This window comes from Stegostoma tigrinum, chromosome 28 (genome assembly GCF_030684315.1).
Source record: "Stegostoma tigrinum isolate sSteTig4 chromosome 28, sSteTig4.hap1, whole genome shotgun sequence".
Lineage (NCBI taxonomy): Eukaryota > Metazoa > Chordata > Chondrichthyes > Orectolobiformes > Stegostomatidae > Stegostoma > Stegostoma tigrinum.
The window spans coordinates 19,538,494-19,552,803 of record NC_081381.1 but is presented as its reverse complement, the minus strand read 5'-3'; the positions used below and the strand labels follow the sequence as shown (position 1 = coordinate 19,552,803).

Here is a 14,310-nt window from a genome sequence, read left to right as displayed (position 1 = left end):
GCCCAAAGAGAGACAGAGACAGATGGACAGACAGAGGAGTTGCTAATGATCAGGCTGGGATGGTGAATAGTTGTTACTGTGGACTGTTAGTGGCTAATAACGGTGGGCGGGGGGGGGGTGTTGGTTGGTGTGTAATGGCAGGCTATGTGGTAACAAGGCCTGGTGTGTGGGGTGGGGGGCTGGGACATGGATCTTGATCTTACTAATGTTGATATTGCCTAACACATGCCCTGTGCAATGTAACCTATATGCTTCTTTAGTGTTTTTTCCCCTATGATCTGTATGTCCTTGCTTGCTGTGATCTGCCTGCATTGTTCATAAACATGTGACAATAAATCAATCAAATCAAAAGAAAAAGACCACTAACTTACTGCTATGCAACTTAGCTGTATCCCTTTAAAACTCCAAGTACATACACATTCATTCATGAATAAGACAGGCAAAAGGCAGAAAGTGAAGAGTTATTTATCTGGATTCTTTTGGTTTTAGCCATGATGATACGGGGTTGTCTGCAGACCAGTGGCCATCCTTTGATTGGACAGCTGATCGGATGGACCCAGGACTTGGATTATAATTCTTTGTGTTAAGCCCCTGGGTGTTTTTGTCTTTCCACTCACACAGAGAGAATGAAGAGAGAGATTTTTAGTTTACTGGGCCTGGGTATTTCTGGCGGCACTTCCCTCGCAGCAAACTGGACTAATCTGAGGGCTGTCATCAGGCAGTTTTACTTAACTCAAAGACTCCTGGTGTCTCTCTGTCTCAATATTATAACAACCTCACTGCTCCAAACCCACCGTAGTCGTACACAGCTAAAAATGTGCACATCTTGTTGCTTGAGTTATAATTCTCTCCTGTTATTTTGTAAAAGCAATGTCTAACCTCCACTCTAGTTAATTTTCCCAAAGGAAAAATGTACGATCCCATCCAAATCTCAGAAACAGAACTAGAAGAACCCATCATTATTCTCAATAGTTAATAATGTTCAATTAAACTTAAAGTTACAACAGACAAGCAAAGCTTATTTTTTCTGGACACAGTATTTAAGTGTGCACAAGACAATGGGAATAAGTTAGCAATAAATGTATTTTCAATAACTGACATAGTTCCTAAAAAGCATATTAATTTGCATTGATTTTACTGGGGTGGCACGGTGGGAAAGTGGTTCAGTGATGGACTGTTGCCTCACATTGCTAGGAACTCGGTTTCAATTGCACCCTTGGGTGGCCTTCTGTGTGGAGTTTGCACGTTCTCCCTGTATCTGTGTGGGTTTCCTCCAGGTACTCCAGTTTCCTCCTGCAGTTCAAGGGTGTGCAGATTAGGTGGGTTGGCCGTTTTAGATTGTCCATGGTGTGCAGGCTGGGTGGATAAACCATAGGAAATGCAGGGGTGGGTCTGGATGGGATGCTCTTTGGAAGGTTGGTGTGGACTCAATGGGCTGAATAGCCTGCTTCCACACTGTCATGTGAATGGATTCTTTGGAATAATTCCCTGAAGCTTCAGTTTTTTTATGGCTTCAAGTAAGCTCATTTATTCACAGGCTCCCAATAGCAGCCTTCCTCCCCTTCCCTTTCCATTCACTAGCTTCTTCACTTCACCTTTCCTACTACCCCACCATCACCCAACCCTTTTACAGGCAGGGAGGTCATTGAATACTTTTAAATCATATGTGGACTGTTTTTTCTTTTGGCAGGAAATCAAAGATTGCCAGGGGTAGATGGGAGTGTGGAATTCAAAATGCAAACCCATCTAATCAAACAGTGGGGTAGGCTTTAGGAGCTGAATGCTCTACTCACTGAAAGGCCTGGACAGAGTGGATGTTGGGAAGATGTTTCCATTGGTAAGCGAGACTAGAACCCAAGGACAGAGTGGATGTTGGGAAGATGTTTCCATTGGTAAGCGAGACTAGAACCCGAGGCCACTGCCTTAGAGTAAAGGGAAGACCTTTCAGAATGGAGGTAAGGAGAAACCTCTTCAGCCAGACAGTGGTGAATCTATGGAATTCACTGCCACAGAAGACTGCGGAGGCCAGGTCATTGAGTACATTTAAGACAGAGATAGATAGGTTCTTGATTCTCAAGGGGATCGAGGGTAATGGGGAGAAAGCGAGAGAATGGGGTTGGGGAACTTGTCGGCCGTGGTTGAGTGGTGAGGCAGACTCGATGGGCCAAATGGTCTAATTTCTGCTCGTACATCTTATGGTCTTATGCTCCTAATTCGCGTTCTAAAGATCAAGAAGTATTCTGACTCCCAATCAAAATTCAGCCACTTCTGCTGTTGAGTGATTAGATGTTCAGTGAGGAAACACATGAGAGTCAGATGTAATGCTCATCACCAGTCGAATGGCCAGCACAAGCTGGTCTCAAAACAAGGTAAGTGACCAGGTAAGACAGCAGAAATGCTCCACAGAATTCTAGATAGAGACAAGGCGGAGATGTAGAACTAAAGTTAGCAGGGGGCCTGGAGTTAGGCACTGAGTTTAAAATATGGCTGACCACTCACCACACAGGAATAATTCGATTCCTCAGTGGAGATGGTGTCAAGGCCATCACCATTTATTAACATAAGCAGACCCCCAGGGTAGCATTCTTACCTTAACCCTGCTGCAAAACCACTGCAGCAACAATTCTAATTGTGAATTTATTAAACTAATTCCATGCACTGTGCTTCCAGTTGGTTGTGAAAAGTTTCATATCTCAACTAATCCAATGACTACCACTTCCACAGAACAAGGGACACCCCCCACAAAGGGTCCCTTTAATGCATTTTCTGCAAGATACTTAAATACAGTCACGCAGCCTGTTATTTCCGCTACGCCTTGCACACTAATACTTAAGTAATAAAGGGAATCAATTAAAGGTATCAAGAAATAACAACAGGGGGAAAAAAAAGTATCTTTCATTTGTAAAATGCAATGTCAGATTCTCAGGAGGTTCGTTAAGTCCAAGAAAATCCATGAAAAAGTACATATATTTAGAAAACACCTTTAATATAGTAATGATCACAAAAATAGAATCCCTAGAGTGTGGAAGCAGGTCACTTGGTCCATCAAGTCCATGCTAATGCTCTGAAAGGTATTTCACCCCCGACCCTATCGCTGTAACACCACATTTCCCATGGCTAATCCACCTGGCATGCACTTTCTTGGACACTATGGGCAATTTAGCATTTCCAATCCACCTAACCTGCACATCTTTAGAGTGTGGAAGGAAACTGGAGCACCCGGAGGAAACACACACAGACATGAGGAGAATGTGCAAACTCCACACAGATAGAGGCTACAATCAAACCCAGGTCCCTCGCACTGTGAAGCAGCAGTGCTAACCACTGAGCCATCCTTACATAACACCTTTAATATAGCAAAGTATTTCAAGGTGCAACATTACAAAGATTGTTAAACAAAATTTGACTCCAAAAAGGGGCAAGTGAACTAAACCTTGAACAAAGGGTTGGCTTTGAAAAAAGAGGGAAAGGTAGAGAGAGGATTCCTGATGTTAGGATCTAATTAAGAGCACCCATTGTGAGGCATTGTGAAGCTGGAAAAAGAACAGGCTGCCAGAATTGAAGGTGCACCTTGATCTGACTGTCATGGGCTCAGAGACAGTTACAAAGATATGGAGGGATTTGAATACACAGATGTGAAATTAAACTTGAAATGTGGATCCACCGTGAGTGATTGAGCATAAACTGATTCAGGAGAAGTCTGCTGGTGATCTGTGCTCAGCAACCACTACATGAGCTGAGGTCCCTGTCCGCTATCTATTGCTAAAGGCAGCTGGCCCCACAGGCCAGGAAGTGGTCACTGATGTTACTTAGGCAATCAGCCTGCAGGTGGCAAGATCTCACGGATAAGAATAAGGTCACAGTTCTGTTATGTTGGTTTTGCTTGCAAATGTAACTGATACGTTTTACTTGTTGCGCGGCAGAAGGATAGAAAAAGCAGAAAAATGTATAATTGACAGCCAAATACAGAGATACATTGTGGACATCTTGGCAGAAAAGGGGGAACAGTCTAATAATGCAGTGAGAGCCTTCATGCAGCTGGATACAGTAGTAACAGTTAAAAGGATGTTTTACATGGTTGCAGATTATTATGTTGTTCTGAATACTTCCTTAAAATGAGTTTACGTACTTGTTAGTTTTGCCAGTTGCTCAGGACCACCCCCTCCCTCCCTCTATGTGTTTATTATCACATAAAAATGTTTTCCACTTGTGCCAGTTGCAAAGAGGTTTCATCACCCGAAATCTTAAGTGCCTTCCTTTTCATCTGTGCTGACACATGTTCTCTTCTTCGCTGAGAAAACTGCTTTCCAAACACAAGCTTAGCATGGTCTACCCATTAGTTTGTGGGGACTTGGTCTTCCCTTCTGCTCCTTCACACTAGTAAAATAAACTGAAGACCACCCTCTCCATCCCTAATCACCACCTCCCTGCCTGTTATAAAATCTCCAGTTGGAGTTCCTGAAGCACGCAATGTTTTATTGGCCCCCTGGATTATTTCCATAAGAAATAGAAACAGGAGTAGTCCATTTGGTCCCTTCAGCCTGCTCCATCATTGAGTAGGATCATAGCTGACCCAATATTCCTCATGGCCTCTTTCCTGCCTTATCCACTTGATTTCCCTATTGATCAAGAATTTATCGAGTCTCAACCTTAAAGTTCTGGGTTTTCTTCTGGGGAGTGAGGCAAGATCTTATTAGTGTTGCCAGATGTCAAGGTGACATCTGATTCTGCTCAGGCAGGTGAATTGGGGCGGGTGAGGGGTTCAGAATGGGGGGTGGGGGGGAGCGCAGTTGGGGGAGTGGATTGTAGCAGAAAGAAGGAAGAATTAGAGCCAGACCATTCAGGAGATTTGTTAGGGAGCACTTCCAAACACAGAGGATGGAAGAGGTGTGGACCTCTCTTCCATAAATGGCAGTTGATGCTAGATCAGTTGTTAGTTTTAAATCTCAGATTGAAAACTTTTTGTTAAGCCAAATATTAAGGGATATGGGCCAATGACAGGTGTGTGGAGGTAGGCCACAGATCAGCCATTGAATGGCAGAAGGGGATTGAAGACTGAATGGCCAACTCTTTCTCCTATGTCCCAATACTCCCAACTCTTGCTGAGCACAATCATTCAAGTGCAGAAGATTTGAAGACCTCTTTTCTCTTGTCAGCCACAATTGGCCCAACCATTTCCATCCAATCCTCCTCATAGCTGGTGGATGAGTACAAGTGAGGTACAACTGGAGACAGGTCATCTACTTGCAGGTGAGAGAGATAGGCAGGGGAGAGGTGCTTAGCAGGAGTCCGAGAGCAAATCTGGGATTACCAATATAACGATGTTCCCATTGTATTGGAAATGCCATCCTGTGCTTCTCACGGGGTACTTTGGCTGAATTTCTGGGTAACCATTGATGTTTCCTTCAATTAACAATTCTTCCTATGGGATTGAGTAAGCAATAGACACCAGTGTCAAATCTCATTCCATTCCCACTTCATCAATCATGCATTTTTGAGACATAATCATTGTCAGCAGTGCCAGCAGCTGAGTTTCAGCTCTTCTAATTGATTCAGAAGTTCCTCGAGCTGCATATGCTTGGGCAGGTCTGATGGGTCTGGATCATCTTGTTGCCCAGCAGCCTTCTAAATGAAACAGCAACAACACACCACTTCTCTTGCAGATTGCCTCATGGGGGAAAGACTAGACAGGGTAAGCCTGTAGCCTCTGGAGTGTAGAAGAGTACAGGTGACTTAACTGAAAAGTCCTGAGGGGACTTAACCAAATGGATGTGGAAAGGAAGTTTCCACTGTGGGAGAGCCTAGAATGAGGGATCATAGTTTAAAAATAAAGGGATGCCTGTTTAAGACAGAAAAAAAGTCTCTCAAAGGTTTGTGAGTCTCTGTCATTGTCTCCCTGAAAAGGCAGTGGATGCAGAATCTTTAATGTTTTTAAAGCAGAGGTAAATCACATGTTGATGACCAAAGTGTATGAAAGATCATCAGGGATATGCAGGAATGTAGTGTTGAGGTTAAAACCAGGTTGACCATAATCTTATTGAATAGCAGAGCAGGGTCAAAGGGTTGTGTGGCCTACTTTTATTTCATGTTTATAATAGTGTTCCGGAATAGTAGCCCTGGCTATTGATTTTTCAATCCTTTGACAGGTCTGGGTGATTGAAAGCATTGAATCACCTTTAATTGCTATGAATTGCTCATCCAAATAAGACTTGTTTTGCAACAAATGGTCAGGAGGGAGCATGGTCAATGTAGGTGAGGGGAAAAAGCCTGAGTGCAGCTGGTTCAAAGAGGGAATTAAGTGCACAGGGGGACTGGAGTGCTTTAAGTAAAGTTTACTTCAAGAAGTAAACTCTTCAGAGTGACGGAGCAGGAGAGGGTAAATGACAGGGATCAAGAGACCTGCCTGCAGTGAGGGCACCAATGGAGCGTCATCAAGAATCACAGTGAGATATGAGTGCAGGGAAAGCAGCAAAGTAGAATTGGTGAATATTTCTCACTGAGATAGTGGGGAACTGCTGATGCTGGAGTCTGAGATAACACAGTGTAGAGCTGGATTAACACAGCAGGTCAGGCAGCATCAGAAAAGCTGATGTTTCGGGTCTGGACCCTTCTTCAGAAATGGAAGGGGATTCTGAAATAAATAGAGAGAGGGCAAGGTGGATGGAAGATGGATAAAGGAGCAGATAGATGGAAAGGAGACGGATAGATCAAGGAGGTGGGGATGGAGCCAGTAAAGGTGAGTGTACGTGGCGAGTTAGGGTGGGGATAACTCAGTCGGGGGAGATGCTATTGGGAAAGAAATTCCAGGATTTTGACCTCAACAATGAAGGAACGGTGATATGTTTCCAAGTCAGGACGGTAAGTGGCTTGAAGGGGAACTTGCAGCTGGTGTCCCCATGTACATGCTGTCCCTGCCCACTCAGATGGGATCCACCTTCCATCATCGCGTCCCCCTTTCTCTATTTACTTCAGATTCCCGTTCCCCTCCCCCCACCTCTGATGAAGGGTCCAGGCCTGAAAAGTCAGCTTTCGTGCTCCTCTGCTGTGTGGGCTGCTGTGTTCATCCAGCTCTACACTGTGTTATCTCTTGGTGAATATTTCTATTATTTAGATGTAGTGTTCAGTTTCAGTTTTTCTAGTCTTTTTGTTCCCTTTTTTCTTAAAAACAGCTTGTTAAGTATAACATTGATGCTGCTGGTATTTAAAAATTGAGAATAAAGTGTAAAGAGCAGGAAGTCTACAGCAATTAATGAATAAATTAAATCCAATATGATGGTGATGGCAGTGCCGGTAATACATTGCTGCAGCAGCATGGAGATTCTTCTGAATGCCAGGGACAAGAAATTGGAACTTTTACTGCAGATGTGGCAGGTACGAGGACCCAGAGGATTGCACTTGAGGAACCTCAGCCCTTACAATTGTCCAACAGTTCCAAGGCTCTTGCAAGCTGAGTGGAAAAGAGCGGGGACTGCAAGGAAGATGAGTGAACTGATCACAGCACCATGATAAGGGGAATTATTGAAGTGCAGGGATTCGGTCATGGCAGGAAAAAGTATAATTTGGTGGATAGATATTGCTCTCAGGGAGTGACAGTGCCAATGGCTGCATTGAATGCAGGTTGGCAGGGCTGGGGACATCTCCTTGTGGCTGAAGAAGAACTTAAGGAGAGAGGGGGGGGGTGGAATCCTGTTTTCATTGTCATCATTGGTACCAGAGACATTGAAGGGACTAGAAAGGGAGGTTCTATCAAAAGAATTTGAACAATTAGGAGCTAATGCATAAAGCAAAAAGTCTAAGATAATAACTTCACCATTGCTGCCCAATACTGGGCAAACTGATATAAAGTAAATAAGGAGTCAAGGGTGTTGCTCACAGATTGTTTCAGAAGGATGAAGTTTCCGTTCTTGGGACACTGGCACCAGTACTGGGATAGAAGAGAGCTGCTCTGGTGAGGCAGGCTTCAACTGAACAGTGCTGGGACCAGTGTCCTGGCAAATTTAATAACTAGGGCTTGGAGAGTATTTGAAATTAACTACAGGGGGGTTGAGTTTGAGAAAGGCTTTCAAAGCAAAATGATATGGCAGTACTGCAGCCAACTCTTTGGATAGCAACTCCTAGAGTGGGATAGGATTGGACAGCGTATATAAATGTGAAAAATAAGCAGCACAAGGTCAAAGTGGAAAATGTATTAAAGCAAAATTATTGGCTCTTCACTTGAATACACATAGAATTTGGATCAAAATAAAATAAATTAACAGCATAAATAGTGGCTAGTAGGTAATGGCCTAGTGATATTATTGCTAAACTGTTAATCCAGAGACCCAGATAATGTTCTGGGGACCTGGGTTTGAATCCTGCTATAGCAGATGGTGCAATTTGAATTCAATAAATAACTGGAATTAACTGTCTAATGATGACCATGAATCCATCGTCAATTGTCAGGGGAAAAACCCATCTGGTTCACTGATGTCTTTCAGGGAAGGAAACTGTCATCCTTACCTGGCCTGGCCTCCACATGACTCCAGACCCACAGCCATGTGGTTGATTCTTAACTGCCCTCTGGGCAATTCAGAATGGGCAATAAATGCTGCCAGGCCAGTGACACCCTCGTTCCGTGAATGAATAAAGGAAAGAAAAATGGTACAGTCAAAGCTGGGTAGTAAATATTCAGGACGTACGACTCTTTGAATGGACAGGCAAGAAGGGCAGAGTAGCTTAGTTAGTATTGTATAGAACAAGTACAATAGTACGTAATTATGTTGGATTAAAAGGTGCAGGATCCAAATGGGTCGAGGTAAAAAATATCAAGGGAAAAAGATACTGGGGTATCTATAGGCCCTTTAATAGTTGCTGTACGGTTGGTCAGAGAAGATATCAGGAGATAATGAAGGAATGTAGAATAGGCAGGACATTATTATCATGGATAACTTCCATCTTCATGAGGAATAGGCATATTAGAAAATACTGGAATTCCCTGTTGGTAAATGATGGCCAGAGCCCAATACATCTGGGAGTCTGTGTATTGAAAAATTGCTTGTAACTTTTTAATTGTTGTTCGCTTATTTGAAGAAAGAACTCAATGTACAACCAATCATTGGCGCCCATAAAGACAAAAAACATAGCACCCATGAAAGGGCCTGCATAGCCAATATGTAACCGAGTCATTCCCACAAATGTTGGGGAGCTGCTGGTGTCAATTTTTCTCTATGTTGGCACTCTGGACGTTGCCCCACCAAAGTGGCTATGCCTGCATCTAATCCTGGCCACAAAACATAACTTCTCACCAACATCTTCATTTATGGTGCCTTGGATGCCTCTGGTAGAATTCAGCCAGTATCTGGTAGTGCCCTTTATTTGGGACGATCACTCTTTCTCCCCCGAAATAAAATGTCCTCTATGGTGATCTGATCTCATCGAATCCAGAAGACTTTCAATTCTGATTGTGAAGGCCCTTTTGTTTCCTCCATCGCCACCAGTTGTTTTAGTTTGGCCAGGATGGGATCTTTGCATGTCCACAGTCTGATATTGTCAGTGGTGACCAGAAGAGGGTGCAGAATGGACCCTTCTAGTGGCAGGATGACCGGTGGTATATCTGCCACGCAAAGCACCTACATTTTCCACTTGGCCTCCCAGATAGTGTTCCAAGTTGTAACTTTATGCACTCAGAACAAGAGCCCACCGCTGAATTCAACCTGAAACTGAGTGGTAGGGCCCTGTCCTCTGTAGGCAACACTAGCAGGGGTATGCGGCCCATTACCGTTTAAAATGTATATCCATAAAATTATTGTTGGAATGCTGACACACCAAAAATGAGAGCCAAACCTCCCTCCTCTTTTTGGGCATATGTTCACTTGGCATCTTCCAAAGTCCAGGAAACACATGCTGTTAGATGTTCCTGTCCACTGGGCCACCTGAGAGCCAACAATACCCTGAATATTTTTGGGGAGGCATCAGTACCACAGTTTGCTTGGGATTGTAGGTGTACCAACACCTTAGACAATGACCTCACTTCCCTAAAGGCTATATCTTGGCTACGAGACCATTCCCAAGGCTGACCCTTTTTCAATAGCAGGTGTAAGGGTATCAGGATGGGGACCAGGTTACATATGAATTTCCCATTTTAATTCACCAGCCCAAGGAAAGGCTGAGGCACTGGTACAGACGTGGTAGCCAGGGCACCTTTTATTGCCCACACTGTATCTTCCAGTGGGTGTGACAGTCTTGTTGACTCTGTAGCCCAAGTAGGTCACTTGGGCTGTCTGAAACAGATATTTTTCCCTCCTGCCTTAGAGGAACATTTAAGTACTATATCCAAGCTCTCTCAATGCTGGTTATTAGCACTTCATCCTGATAAACAGTGACCTTGGGTAGACTTTGTAAAATGTTCGTCATTTTCCACTGGAAAATATGCCCCGTATATTGGCAGTCTCATATATTGGTACAAACTCTTTTATGGGTATTTATTGTGGCATACTTCTGGGAATCCTCATCCAACCATAATCGCAGATATGCATGGCTCAGGTCCAGCTTCATGAAGGACAGCTCCCCTGTCAGCTTTGTGGAAAAAAAAATCCGCTATGCGAGGGATCAGGTGTTTATCCAGGTACAAAAAGTGGTTTATTGTTGGTTTAAAATCCCCAAAAAGGCAAACCGATCCGTCTGACTTCATAATTGGTACAATCATTGCTGTTCATTCTGCAAACTGGGCCAGTTTGATGATTCCTTCACTTTCCAGCCTCCTGATTTCTGCCTCTACTTTTGTGCATAAGGCAAATGGCACAGAATGCCCCCTGCAGAATCGTGGAATTGCTTCCTGGTCAACGTGCAAAGTGACCTTGGCCACTTTGATCGTCCCTAGACCTTCCTGAAAATCTTCCAGGTATTTAATTAGGACTTCACTCAGGTAGAAAATTTCTAATTGAAAAATGTTGAGCTGATCGATTTGAATCTTTCTCAACCAATTTCACCCCATCAAGCTTGGCCCTGAGCATTTTACTACAATCATTGGGAACTATAACTAGTGGTTTCTCAAACGAAATTGAAACTGAAGTTGTACCTTTAATCTGTATAGGCTCCCTAGCATAGGTTCTCAGCCTGGTCGAGGTCTTATGCAAACTTAAGGGTTGGAGGCCAAAGCAAATTTTGGTAAAGACTGGTTCTGCAATCAATACAGGAACATTGGTATCAATGTCCATTAGAGCCAGGTGACCATCTAACCAGATGTTTGATTGGTTCTGATTTGAATGTTGCTGAGCAATTTAACAGTTCCAAACCAGCTGTAGGTGGGCTTTCCAGGGTGTGCACTCTTCTGGATACTGGCCTATGAGTTCTTTTACTCAATTGAAGCCTATTGGCATGTTTTTGCTGTCTTGAGTCTGCATACTGGCAGCAGCTACAATGGCCCACCAGCCCAGATCACCAAGAAAAATTTAACCATTTGGCAAAACCTTGTCCTTGTTTTGGGGTTTTGCTGTGCGCTAACCCAGAGTCCCTGTGTTCAGGTTATGTCCTGAGTGAGGCTATGTAATTGCCTTCACTCATGTGGTGTCCCCTGAGCTCTGTCAGCCTGGCAAGTGTCTCCACCTTCATCAGAACTTGTGTAACTCATAAGGTCCAATTGGCTCATTTTCTAACAATGCTCATGGTAGTGCCTGTAGGCGCTTTTGCATGGTTACATCATTAATCTGAATTACCAAATGGTCTCTCACTGGGGCGGCACGGTGGCTCAGTGGTTAGCACTGCAGCCTCACAGTGCCAGAGACCCGGGTTTGATTCCAGCCTCAGGTGACTCTGTGTGTGGAGTTTGCACATGCTCCCTGTGTCTGTGTGGGTTGCCTCTGGGTGCTCTGGTTTCCTCCCACAATCCAAAGATGTGCAGGCTAGGTGGATTGGCGATGCTAAATTACCCGTAGTGTTCAGGGGTGTGTGGGTTGTAGGGGAATGGGTCTGGGTGGGATGCTTCAAGGGGCAGCGTGGACTCGTTAGGCCAAAGGGCCTGTTTCCACACTGTAGGTAATCTAATCAACGTCTCACTTAGGGTTAAAACAAAGTCACATGCTTCTCCTAGTTTACTTTACCCCGGCAAAAATCCCAATACCAATTCCCCTGGTTCCTAAATTGCCATATGAAGCTGTTAGCATCTCAAAATCAGAAGAGGCTTTGGGGTCGTAATATGCCTTAGCTAAATCTGTTGGCTCTTGAAAGGTTTTAGTATGTGGTGCCTTGGTGAAACTAAGGCTCCTAATAACAGAAAAAGCTGTGGGTCCACATGCTGTCAGGGGAATTACTCATTGTTTTTCGTTTGCCACAATGTCATTTGACCTGAAAAAATAACCCATTCTTTCTATATATTGGGTCCAGTCTTCAATGGCAGGACTGAGTGGGTCAAGCTTCCCAAATATTGGCATGATGCCAAAAGTGTTTTACTCCAACTCAAAGCTAACTGTTCAGAGTGAATCTCTTCGGGAGCATGTTTTTCTCTCGTCACCACTGAAATAACTCCATGAAGACCAGTATCCCATCTTGAAGTCACCCTGTATTTATACATTAATAGTATATGACTCTGAAGCAGCTAGTTCAGAGCCAGCTCCTAAAGTGAACAGAACCCATGACACTCCCGTTTATATCTGTCAGCCAGGCATCCCTGATTGGACCAAGTTAACAGCCCAAATCAGGGAACTTATGATGAAGGGTCTAGGCCCGAAACGTCAGCTTTTGTGCTCCTGAGATGCTGCTTGGCCTGCTGTGTTCATCCAGCCTCACATTTTATTATCCTGGAATTCTCCATCTGCAGCTCCCATTATCTCTGAACTTATTCTACAAGATCCACTTTGCTGATTTCATTCCAATCGCTACAAACACCAAAATAGAGCCACTATTCATAGCATACATAAACTAGTTCCAGCTAGGGATGGACAGTTCTGGAGGCCCATCCCTGGGTCTGCTGTATAAAGAGCTCAGGTGATGAGTTCCATCTGGGCAGGTCATTGCCTGGTACCAGGGGAACTCATACTCAACAAGAAGATTAAAGAGTGATTCCCATGGATCTTGCTGGGATTATCATTTTTAGGAATTTGTTCTCTCAGAGATTTTTGAATCTTTAGTATCCTTTACTATGGAGTACAGTGGAGGATGTTTCATCAGTATCTTTGAGGCAGTTGCTGATTTTTAATCAATGAGGGATTCAATCGTCATAAGAAAATGCAGAAAAGTGGATGTAGGGCTACCAGATCAGCTATGATCTCACTGATTGGCAAAACACACTGAGCCAAATGGCCTACTGCTCCTACATCTTATGGTTTTGTGATTGAGATCAGTTGGCTTGACATTCACCAGAGGATCATATACAGCACTTTCTGGCTCTGCATTTTGCTGTTCTAAACTAGATAGTACATTCACACCACAGGGGAAATGCTGCAATGCTTTTTGTAACAGACCAAAACACTAGAGGTTATATTCGCTGAGTTATGCAATGGCTTGTTTGGAATTTATTTTCACATTTTTGTTACGAACATTTAGAATGTGAATTTTTTGTTTGAATAGCCGGGCACTCAAAATGACTATTCATTCCCGAATAGGCCACGCATCACTTCAAAGGTCACAGTCACAGAATGATACAATCACAATGGCTGGTAGTTGATTATCAAAAGAATCCCTGTACGTACCTTGTGCTTGGTATTTGTACCAAGTCCTCATGTTCTTGCTCATTGGCCGTTATGCAGCATCGAGGGGTAACAATGGTGCAGCCCATATTGTAAACCACACCTGCTTAAGCCCACTCGCTAAGCAGTCATGTTAACTCTCAGACATCATAAATTTTCCACATAAACATCTTGCTTTGCGTGGTGCGTCACTAACGGCGATCAGGAAGTATACACTATGAAGTACTGAAAACAAAAATATTTTTTAAACAATAAAGTTTCTTTCCCTTGATTGGAAAGGTGGCAATCAGTCCAAAACCCCAAGTGTTAGGCACTATTATCTAGCCAAAACATGGGGGGGATGCGGTGAATTTATCAAACTGCACTACTTCCTGTGCGCGTAAATCTTGAGTTCTCCTTGCGTCTTCAATTTCCTGTACAAATCCATGAAGCAATAACCTTTATTATTTTCACAAGCTTCATGTGGGTACTCAGCTCAGTATTAAGTTAACCAAAGGTCTTTTGTAACCCTACATTTTTAACGTCATGTCAAATGCAGGCAAAAGAAAAGAAAGGCTTTCATTTACATAGCACCTTTCCAGCTCTTAAACTGTCATAAAGCAATGCATTGCCTGTTCAGTACTTTTGAAGTGTGGTGTCTGGTTTAATA

The 14,310-nt window shown here is 43.6% G+C and overlaps 1 protein-coding gene across 1 annotated transcript in view; it reads right to left on the bottom strand.

The window, feature by feature from the left end:
- LOC125466685 (probable pleckstrin homology domain-containing family N member 1) overlaps window positions 1-13,993 on the bottom strand; it is a 64,902-nt gene extending 50,909 nt beyond the window's left edge. The window contains exon 1 of the mRNA XM_048561547.2: window positions 13,665-13,993. Within this exon, the coding sequence (XP_048417504.1) occupies window positions 13,665-13,750 (86 nt within the window). The 5' untranslated portion in view covers window positions 13,751-13,993. The remainder of the gene's footprint in view (window positions 1-13,664) is intronic.
- Window positions 13,994-14,310: the final 317 nt, after the last annotated feature.